The sequence below is a fragment of the Olea europaea genome, chromosome 20 (genome assembly GCF_002742605.1).
Source record: "Olea europaea var. sylvestris chromosome 20, O_europaea_v1, whole genome shotgun sequence".
Taxonomy (NCBI): Eukaryota; Viridiplantae; Streptophyta; class Magnoliopsida; order Lamiales; family Oleaceae; genus Olea; species Olea europaea.
Genome location: NC_036256.1, coordinates 2978373 through 2989251, shown reverse-complemented (window position 1 = coordinate 2989251; position 10879 = coordinate 2978373). Strand labels below are relative to the sequence as shown.

The following is a 10879-nucleotide window of genomic DNA, read 5'->3' as shown; positions in this document are numbered from 1 at the left end:
CTCATGATAGTATTTTACGAGAGACATAGGAGAAGTGGTGATTAGCAAGTGACGAGGACTAGGGTTCTCCATTTTCTTTTTGAAATGAGACACACGAGAGGCAAAGAGGCAATTGATATTAGGTAATTAGTTTTTTTTTTTTTTTAGATGTTTTGATTTTTAATTTCAATTAAAACTTGAACTTTAAATGAATAAAAAAATTAATAAAAATGAAAGGGTTGGGTTCGATTGAGAATGGCAAGGGAGACGAAATTCCCAAACTCCGTTTATAAATATATTATTTAAATACTGTTTTTACATACAAATATAATTATATAAATAATTTCATTAATAGATCCTCGATGGATTGGAGAATCTTCACACCTTGATCAGTCCTAGGTTCGGGTTGTTCTAATTGGAATGGTGGCTTAACCCTAGATAATTTTATTAAATTGAAATGGTGAAATTGTGCCATTTTGAGCACAAAGAATGTTGTGCTGATTTATATAGCTAAGTATTTCATAATTTTTTAAAATACTCATCAAACACACAAATTTTGACTTAAATGACTAAGGGTATTTATAATTCATATAATCGGTATTCTAGAAGAAAAGATTAATCTAAGCATGAGGTATGAATGAAAAGTCGCACATATAAGGAAGATGTGAAAAAGACGATTAACTTTATTTTTGAGCACCTAATGCGAGCTTAGGTGTGAGGAGTTCGAGTCTCCTTATTTTTCTAACTTTTTATGTTTAAAGTAAAATTAATAATAATAATTGAAAGCAGGAGTGTTACAACGTACTAGCTTCCCTTTACTCCATAGGGCCTTTCATCAATTGCCAAGTTTGGTAGCGCAAAATTGACTAGGCTTCGCCAAAAGGCCTCATCTCTAAAAGCTCGGCTTGCGAAGCGTCCTTGATGTGGTAGGATTCAAAACCTTGCCTCGCTCTTGTGACAATCTTACAAGGCTTAAATCTCCAATCATGAACTGTTTAGAGCAAGTTTGGTTTGTGTTTTATTTTTCACAGTTTATTTTGAAATTGTTAAAAACTTGTTTGTTTGTTATTTTGAGAAATTATTTCTCAACAGAAAATTAAAAAACACTTTTTGTTTGAAAAATTGTTTTATCAAATCTTATTCCATAAAAATTGATTATTCAGCAAAAATAGAATAATTTTATATTAATATATTATTAAATAATATATATTTTAAAGTTGATAGATTTTACAATATTTTTTTCTCTACAAAAGAAAAATAAATAATAAATTGAATTCAAAATACAGAGAATAAAAATAAAATTTAAAAACGTGGACTCAGAATATTTTTATTTATGCTCATTTAATATATTTTCAAATTGTTCAATCATCTACACGTGTTTTATATGAATTTGAGTCCGGTTTTGAGCCGGGCGTAGCATGATTGGAATTCTATTTGCTTCCCCTTCTAATTTTCCAAATTCGTAGTTCTGTCCAGAGTGCTCCGCTCTTCATTCATAGCTTCGGTTCGCTTCGCTTCGTTCGGGTTAGGTTTTTCTTCCTCATCTCTCTGGTGTGCGCGTGATACATATACACACACACACGTTCGTTTCTTACGGGAGTGTGTTTTTGAAATTTAGGGAAACTGGCTTTAACAATTTTCAATTCACGATTCCAATTAATGTCTGAAGCGGTTGAATTAATTGACTTTGAAACCTTTATTTGATTTTTTCAATTAATTCAAGAATTGACGATTGGAGATAGTAAAATACACAATTGTAAAATGAAACCTGCTTTTGTTTGGTACTTGGTTCGTGTCTTGTGCTCGTAAACAATCCTCTATTTAATTTGGTTTTCTACCTTCTAATTTCCCAAATTCGTAGTTCTGTCCAGAGTGCTCCTATTTTCTCGATCGCTACCTGCTCTTCATTCAAAGCTTCGCTTCGTTCGGGTTAGGTTTTTCTTCCTCATCTCTCTGCTGTGCGCGTGATACATACACACACACACACACTCGTTCGTTTCTTACGGGAGTGTGTTTTTGAAATTTAGGGAAACTGGCTTTAACAATTTTCAATTCACGATTCCAATTAATGTCTGAAGCGGTTGAATTAATTGACTTTGAAACCTTTATTTGATTTTTTCAATTAATTCAAGAATTGACGATTGGAGATAGTAAAATACACAATTGTAAAATGAAACCTGCTTTTGTTTGGTACTTGGTTCGTGTCTTGTGCTCGTAAACAATCCTCTATTTAATTTGGTTTTCTACGGACTTTTTTCTGTACTTTTATTAAGCTAATCTAATCAGTGCAACGATTGCACCATTCCTGCTGCCCTATTTTAGTATATAGCTGGTGACTACAACCTTCTTGCGGTGAATTATCTTGTATTTGCCGGCAAATATGTATTATAAGATATGAAGATGAAGGAAACGTATCAAATATACTGTCATGCATATCAAGCTGTATTCAAAAACTTTAAACCTTATCGATCCCGGTTGGATAATATTTTCAGAGCATGTAAAACCCATCCAGACAGCAATACGCATTATAGAATACGCATGTTCAGTAATTCTATGATTGTTTTATGGTTATTTTTTCCACTACAAAAAATAACACTGTGAACTTAAATAAGTGTGAAAAACCCAATTGTATACATGATTAGGCTGTTAAAAACTTAATTGCAGCTTAAAATTATGGATTTTGTTGATAATCTAGGAGAATATAATATACCAATTGGATCTTGCTATATGTACTTCAGGGATTACCTAATAGGTTACATAATGCCGTGCGTCACTTTACCATTTGTTAGTTCAAAACATAGTCAACTTTTTCATCCAACACATCATATTATGTAACCCCTTATGTACAATTTTAATGTACAAGTAGCACAATCCATATCAATTTAGCCACTATGGGCAACCTACGACATTAGTAATATAATTGATTGTGTTGATAAAATTATGAACTTACAATAACATTGATCGGTGGACATGAACTCAATCTTGCAATTATGAAAAACTTGTCAACTTTGAGATTTCTGAAGAGTATCTGTTAATTTTGCTTTTTAGATCATGTAAGTGCATTTATGTTAATAATGTCTTGTATTTGAATATTTTTAGTTTTTTTTCCCATGGATAATTCTGTTGCAGAGTAACTGTGGATTTTGTTTTTATTACTTTATCCCGGATTATGGAGTTTTGCTCCATTATTTCACATGATCAATGGAATACCATTTCCAGTTAGATATTTACTCGTGTTGATTAAATATAAGGGTAAGTTTTGCTGGAATTAATGCAAATCTTGATGTACATTTATTTGCTCTTGAGGATTGTATCTTAGTTTTTTTGTTTATATTTACTCCTGTAATGGTACTTTTGATGACACGTTATTATAAGTTCCAAATCTTTTTTCAGGATCCTTAAAGGGAAGTTCAAGATGCTACAAAATGTTCCACATCAGATTGTGCAATCTCCAGCCAGGCTAGGCCTGCCAAATCCCAATTCACCATCTCTTCAAAACCCGACACCTCCTAAATTCACCTCCCAAAGCTCACCATCTCTCAATCCCCATCAATCCTCAAATCAGTCAAGCGCAACTTATGTTTCCTCAACACTCCTTCCTCTCCTCCCGCCTCTCCCTAGAGCTCAATCTCTTCTCCTACGAATGGGATCTCTTGCCTCGAAACTTTTTGAAGTCTCGCCCAATAGATCTCATTGGCTCAGTGCCTTTCGAGGTTCCCTTCCCTCCTTTTTGTCTTCCCAAACCCAATCCTTGGCACCTACTCCACCAGACTCATCTCCTTCATCCATCAAAGAAATCATTGCCCAGTTCACAGCTCTTCAAACTCAACTCTTTGAAGCAGTCGCTGAACTCCAAGAGATTCTTGATCTTCAAGATGCTAAACTGAAGCTTGCTCGTGACATCTGGTCCAAAGATTCCACGATTCTTGCTTTTGCCAATAAACTTAAAGAGGCTGAGCGAATTCTTGATATTCTTGTAGATGATTATTCTGATTATCGCCGCCCTAAACGATCAAAAGCGATTGAAAATGCAAAAGATTCTTCCACAACTACTGTGGCAACTCAGCTGAAATTATCAGATATATTGTCCTATGCCCACAGGATAAGCTACACAACTTTTGCACCTCCAGAATTCGGTGCTGGACAGGCTCCTCTCCGGGGGGCACTTCCTCCTGCTCCACAAGAGGAGCAGATGCGCGCATCACAGTTATATAACTTTGCCGATCTCGATATTGGTTTATCTAAAACAGATGAAGGTAAAGAGAAAAAAATTGATCCATTCATTGAAACCCCAACTGCACAGCCATCCGAAAGCAATCCACTGGCGAATCTTGCAGCAATTCCGGGTTTGCTTCCTCCAAATATTGTGGTACCATCAGGATGGAAACCTGGGATGCCTGTGGAATTGCCTACTGATCTGCCAATTCTTCCTCCACCTGGGTGGAAGCCTGGTGATCCAGTCGCATTGCCTCCGTTTGATTCCCTTCCGGTTCCACCAAGGGCGGAGGAGCAACAACCAAGATCTATCCCTCCTCCAGGCCTGACAAAGGTACCAGAGTCGATACAAGTCCGGCACGTTCAGCTTGACATTGAGGATGACAGTAGTGATTATAGCAGTGATGTAGCCAGCTCTGACAGTGAAGGTTGAAGCTTGGTTGGATCTCCTCAAGGTTATTGTCTCTTTCATGATGGGTTACATGAGTTCACTTTCGTTCTTTGAACAAAATGAAACCGCATCTTGGTATTACTCTTGCATGTCATTTTGCAACTTCATTTGCAAAATGTTCATTTTCTTTCTATAAGAACTACCAGCAATATTGATTATGGTGATATGTATGTAAAAGTATATATACTTTTTCTACCATCGGATTGTTGCTAGATATTTCTCTCTTTGATTTTTTAACGTTATCACAAGAAAAGGAATAGAGTGCCATCAAGAGACACTAAACAAGCCTGAAATGTCATGATAAACTTTATCAATAATTCTTAAGTCTTTATGATTGATAACGATAAATGTATCTAAATGTTGGAGTCATTCTGCCAAGAAATGGACTGAATGTATTTTTTAGTTTCGTTTTTTGCTATTTAATTTAGCATTTTCCATTAAAGTATCTGCTGTTTATCTTTGTTGTTTTCATGGTATGACTGGGGGATGGAGTTGCTCCCACTAAATTTTGACCAGAAAAACGATAATGCATTCAGTTTTCTCTCTTTGCAGGAGTTCAGGATAGAGGGGAAAATAACACACTACTTTTCTCTGACTATTATTTTCTGCTGGCTTCAATCTCATTATCTTTCTTCATAGATTTTTCTTTGTACTGCTGACTGACTATTAGGCACTCAGTTTTGTTCTAAAATCCCTTAGTCGCAAACTGTGTCATTCGTAGTTGTTGGAATATGGCCTTAGATTCTGCCGAAAATTGGTGTGATCTTGGAATTGAAGTCAAGAAAAGAATTGCCCCACTTAACTATTTTCAGTTAATTCGTTTTTAATTTTAACCTAATTGTTTTGGATATCTCTTCTGCTTTCCCTACTGTTATTTAATTGAACTAAAGACTGAACTTGCTTGCTCTCTGTTCTCACTTGTTAGAGGTCAGTTTTACTGTTTTTGGTTGGAAGATACTAAATAGGTTTGGTATATAGTGTTATCTTGATTAAACTGCCGTTGGTTTTGTGATTTTCGGGGTTGAAGTGTCTTCTCATGAACTTGAGCATTGGAAAGTTCTTGATTTTTGGTTTTGGAGTTCATAAAATCTTCTTTCATATCAAGCCCCTGGCCATTTTTTTTTCTCAAAAACAATGTTTTGAATAGTGACTTTTAGGAGAATGTGTAGTTAAAAAGTAGGAAAAATTTTGAGTTTACGTACAATTGTGTGAATGTATGGTTGAAAATGAGTATATAGAAAAAAATAGTTCAAAAATAATAGTCGTCGAACAGGTGCTAATTGAAAGGTTTTGCTGATGAGGGGTAGTTAACTTTTGCATCTTTCTGAATTTGAGGTTTGAACTTAGTATAGTCAGGCCTCATTTGTGAGCTTCACCCTTTGTTTCTTGAGCTTTTGAATGATTTTCTTGTGCTTAGGCTTCAGCTTACGAAGGTAATGAGAAAATCATTAAAAAAGTAGAACTAGTCTCTGTTATCCGGCACTTAAACAACACCAAAAACGTGATGGGGGGAGAAAATTTCCAACTATTGGATACATTATTTTGATGGTCTTTGAGATCCAGAGGAATCTACGAAGAAGAAAAGGGGAAACGAAAATCAGGGGAGATATGAGCTCAAAGCACCACGGTCTCACTCGAACCAAGTTGGAATCGAGCCCACAATCAAACTGGCAAAATGAGCAATAGCTACAGTTTGAGTCTTGTTAGACCTTGCAAAGGAGTCCGCAAACCTAGCTGGCTATCGGTGAGGCACGAAACGATAGGCGAAGTGAACAAAGAAACGAAAAGGCTCATATAGAGATTGTGAAACCTTTCACCATACATGCTGATTACAGACTATCAATAAGATGCACATGGACAAAGGGATAAAGCGTGATTCATGATCGATTAGTTAGAAGATAGTCAACAAGGAGTCGTTACTTATCATTATGCATAAATGACCAAACTAACCTAACGATTGAAGGGAAATGACCACTCATTTGAAGAAGAATGCGTGCAATTCAAATATCTCCATCTATCCTCTTTAACGAATTTAGAAAGTGAAACTCGTGGTCAGATTATATGATTTGTTAAATGGTTGAACCTCAATCTTGAGGGCTCCCACCATCCCGCCTTCTGAAGCATCGTAAGGGAAGTAAATAACGGAATGTGCCCAGCAGGCCAGATAACAAGAGTTTGTTGATACACTGATATCCACAAAGAGTTTAATTTCATTTCTCAGGAATCGAACCCTCACACTGCGGTTACCAGCAATGCTAAGACTACTTCACTCTTGTCCTTTGCACCACTGGATTATGAGCTTGTTTGGGAGTGATTTTGAGAATTAATTTTTTAACCGTTAGGAGAAAAGTGGGGTCCACCTATGAGAGAAGAAGTCAAATATGATGGCTGGAATAGTAAAATAACGGTTAAAAAATCAATTTTTTGGATGAAAAAATGAGGCCCAAACAGCCCCTATGTCTCGGGGAGCAAGTTATATGATTTGTTAATTGTATTTATATTTGTTCTTTGATTTTAATTATTTTATCAATAAAATTGTTTGGCTCGATTTTTACCTTCAACAAATCTCCAATTGTCGCCAAGGCTATCAAAGCTGTCAGCTTTGGCTGTCACTTTTTCTCCATCTGTTATGATTTAATTAAAGTGCTACTCTACATTTAAAAAATAAAATAAAATAATAAATAAATAAATAAAAAATCCCAATTCACTACAGTGTACACTTTTCTTGTTTGTATAATTTCATTTGAGTCTTTGAAAAGCAATACATACTATTGACGTGAGGGGACGTTATTTGCTTTAAATTTGTTGCCACCAGGTGGGACATTTCTATCCCAGCGATTCAACTTTAAGCAGGTTGATGTTGTATCATTTTCGATTAGATTGCAGTTAATTTTGGAAGTAAAAATACGTTCAAATTAGGGTTTTGTTCAGATTTTTCTATTAATTTCAGAGATTAACAGAAAGTTTGTTAGAGAAAAATATAAGATTATTCTTAGTTAGTTAATTTTGTTTTCAGGTTATTCCGTAGCCAAAATTCGAAAACAGAGACCACGCCAGTATCGGCGCGTGTATATCAACTCCACGCGTCAGGCGGAGGACTCTTCCAACCGGGGTCCAAAACCTAAAGAAGCGTCACCTGTCCAATCAATTTCTCTTTTCACTATTTCGTCACCCTTTTCCATGATTAGGGTCTTGTCACCTTAATTATCGATATGACACAACAACCACAGATCACGCTTCGCCTGTTCGTCACGCGCCACTGTGTATCAATTTAATCTAGGTAAGAAATTTTCCTAGATTTTGACTTAAAATACATTGGTTTTATAATTTGAAGGCTTTCTGTCGTCTATTAGAGCGGGAATTTATTTGCAAGTTCTGGGATAATAACTTCAGGGCGTATGATCGTGCTGCGATTAAGTTCCGTGGGCTTGATGCTGATATCAATTTCAGCGTAGTTGATTATGAAAAAGAACTTAAGCAGGTTTGTTGAATTATATATACTGTCATTACTGTGTACATGTGTATCTAAGTTCATATGGTTGAGTGTACATTTGAACTTATGTGCTGCAGATGAAGAATTTAACAAAGGAAGAATTTGTACACATACTGCGTCGCCAGAGCACTGGGTTTTCTAGAGGAAGTTCGAAGTACAGGGGAGTCACGTTGCACAAATGTGGCCGTTGGGAAGCTCGAATGGGACAACTTCTTGGCAAAAAGTGGGATGCCATTATATTTCTTGAATTTATGAAGAGTCTCTTGTCATAGATCTCGCTCTTTACATTTTGTCATCTTCAGTAGTTCTGTGAACTTTAAATCATTTCAAGTCAAATGCAACTGGTTTATGGGTTTTCATACAATATTTGCCTGCAGGTATATATATCTTGGATTGTTTGACAGTGAGATAGAAGCTGCAAGGTTCCAATGATAAAAAATACTTTTGCTCTTTATTTTGCATAATTTTATCAATCGATGTAGCTTGATGAACATCTGCTGATGTTAATTAGGGCATATGACAAGGCAGCTATAAAATGTAATCGAAGGGAAGCAGTCACTAATTTTGATCCAAGCACATATGAAGAGGAGATTAGCTCTGAGGCCGGTAATGGAGTTAAACATACTGAGTACCTCATAAACTTGTATCTTTGCTGAGATCCCCTTAAACTGAATGTTCTTTGATAATTGACAATTACCCTATGATGTGCCTTTGATATTTGTAGCTGATGGAAACCATAATCTAGATCTGAACTTGGGCATTGCTCCCCCTTGTTCTGCGAGTGGCCAAAATAGGACCATTGGTGCTGATGGCTTCCAAATTCACTGCACCTCATATAGCACCCTGCCAGAAAATAAAGAATGGGTAATTTGAACATTTGTCTCTGTAGAATTTGGTTTATCATGTAATGCTATATAATTGAAGTGAGTGCTTCCTGATTTCCATTTTGACACTTCTTTTGTTGCAGATGCATAACTCTGCTCCAGCCACAATGGAAACAATATTGTCACATGGACATGTAGATGTGCTTGACCATCCTCGCTTCAGGAAGGGAGTGAATTCCAGTTCTTGTCCCATTTATAAGGTATAATCTTAATACTTTTCTCTTGAATAACCCATTTGGCAGCAGATCTCTTTGGTTTTCCTTTACAACTAGTTTTCCTATTTGTTTTCAGTAATCTTTTCTGTTTACATGATGCCGTTACTCTTTAGAGTCGTAGGAGCTGGTGTAGGGTAGCTTGTCAACACAAATTCCGTTCTGTTATTTTGTGCTTAACTTACTGATCTAGCTGAAAGCTGCCACCGACGATCTGCCAATTCTCTATACTACCAAAAACATGCTCAATGTCAGTTGTTATTTTCAACTAGTTTAGCAAAAAAATTTAAAAAATTATGAATTTGTGTGTACAAACTACGTGGTCTATTGCTTAAGTAGGGCATATTATGATATCATCAAGTTTTCATTTGCAGGGGTCAGAAATAGGGAAGAGTAGGGAACTTAATTTTTCCGCAAATTGGGCATGGCAAACACAGAACCCCATTCCAATGATAAAAAATACTTTTGCTCTTTATTTTGCATAATTTTATCAATCGATGTAGCTTGATGAACATCTGCTGATGTTAATTAGGGCATATGACAAGGCAGCTATAAAATGTAATCGAAGGGAAGCAGTCACTAATTTTGATCCAAGCACATATGAAGAGGAGATTAGCTCTGAGGCCGGTAATGGAGTTAAACATACTGAGTACCTCATAAACTTGTATCTTTGCTGAGATCCCCTTAAACTGAATGTTCTTTGATAATTGACAATTACCCTATGATGTGCCTTTGATATTTGTAGCTGATGGAAACCATAATCTAGATCTGAACTTGGGCATTGCTCCCCCTTGTTCTGCGAGTGGCCAAAATAGGACCATTGGTGCTGATGGCTTCCAAATTCACTGCACCTCATATAGCACCCTGCCAGAAAATAAAGAATGGGTAATTTGAACATTTGTCTCTGTAGAATTTGGTTTATCATGTAATGCTATATAATTGAAGTGAGTGCTTCCTGATTTCCATTTTGACACTTCTTTTGTTGCAGATGCATAACTCTGCTCCAGCCACAATGGAAACAATATTGTCACATGGACATGTAGATGTGCTTGACCATCCTCGCTTCAGGAAGGGAGTGAATTCCAGTTCTTGTCCCATTTATAAGGTATAATCTTAATACTTTTCTCTTGAATAACCCATTTGGCAGCAGATCTCTTTGGTTTTCCTTTACAACTAGTTTTCCTATTTGTTTTCAGTAATCTTATCTGTTTACATGATGCCGTTACTCTTTATAGTCGTAGGAGCTGGTGTAGGGTAGCTTGTCAACACAAATTCCGTTCTGTTATTTTGTGCTTAACTTACTGATCTAGCTGAAAGCTGCCACCGACGATCTGCCAATTCTCTAAACTACCAAAAACATGCTCAATGTCAGTTGTTATTTTCAACTAGTTTAGCAAAAAAATTTAAAAAATTATGAATTTGTGTGTACAAACTACGTGGTCTATTGCTTAAGTAGGGCATATTATGATATCATCAAGTTTTCATTTGCAGGGATCAGAAATAGGGAAGAGTAGGGAACTTAATTTTTCCGCAAATTGGGCATGGCAAACACAGAACCCCACTAATAGGGTTCCTGCTGATCCACTCTTCTCTGCTGCAGCATCATCAGGATTCGCTAATTCAAGTATTGCTGCTTCCTCAGCTG

The 10879-nt window shown here is 36.3% G+C and overlaps 3 protein-coding genes across 5 annotated transcripts in view; all 3 read left to right on the top strand.

Annotated features, from left to right (window-relative positions):
* The first annotated feature begins 1365 nt into the window (after positions 1–1365).
* Positions 1366–5056, top strand: LOC111369413 (mediator of RNA polymerase II transcription subunit 4-like). Of its 3 annotated transcripts, XM_022990921.1 has the most exons (3): positions 1817–1908; positions 3109–3231; positions 3373–5056. In XM_022990921.1, exon 3 carries the CDS (start codon positions 3395–3397, stop codon positions 4625–4627), a length of 1233 nt encoding a protein of 410 aa, XP_022846689.1. In that variant the 5' UTR covers positions 1817–1908; positions 3109–3231; positions 3373–3394; the 3' UTR covers positions 4628–5056. The 3 variants fall into 3 exon arrangements, with proteins under 3 accessions (XP_022846690.1, XP_022846689.1, XP_022846688.1); XM_022990922.1 differs by lacking the exons at positions 1817–1908; positions 3109–3231 and adding an exon at positions 1366–1503 and having other exon boundaries at positions 3373–5047; XM_022990920.1 differs by lacking the exon at positions 3109–3231.
* A 2896-nt stretch (positions 5057–7952) lies between these two features.
* On the top strand, positions 7953–9719 carry LOC111368963 (ethylene-responsive transcription factor RAP2-7-like; the record flags this gene model as incomplete). Its single annotated transcript, XM_022990456.1, has 7 exons — positions 7953–8126; positions 8216–8361; positions 8516–8560; positions 8650–8744; positions 8863–9002; positions 9106–9222; positions 9609–9719. Coding segments are annotated over 7 exons (828 nt in total), but the record flags the coding sequence as incomplete, so codon positions are not given.
* Positions 9720–9755: 36 nt separating this feature from the next.
* Positions 9756–10879, top strand: part of LOC111368962 (ethylene-responsive transcription factor RAP2-7-like) — a 1964-nt gene continuing 840 nt past the window's right edge. Inside the window, exons 1-4 of the mRNA XM_022990455.1 lie at positions 9756–9861; positions 9980–10119; positions 10223–10339; positions 10726–10858. Coding sequence (XP_022846223.1) covers positions 9756–9861; positions 9980–10119; positions 10223–10339; positions 10726–10858 — 496 coding nt within the window. The remainder of the gene's footprint in view (positions 9862–9979; positions 10120–10222; positions 10340–10725; positions 10859–10879) is intronic.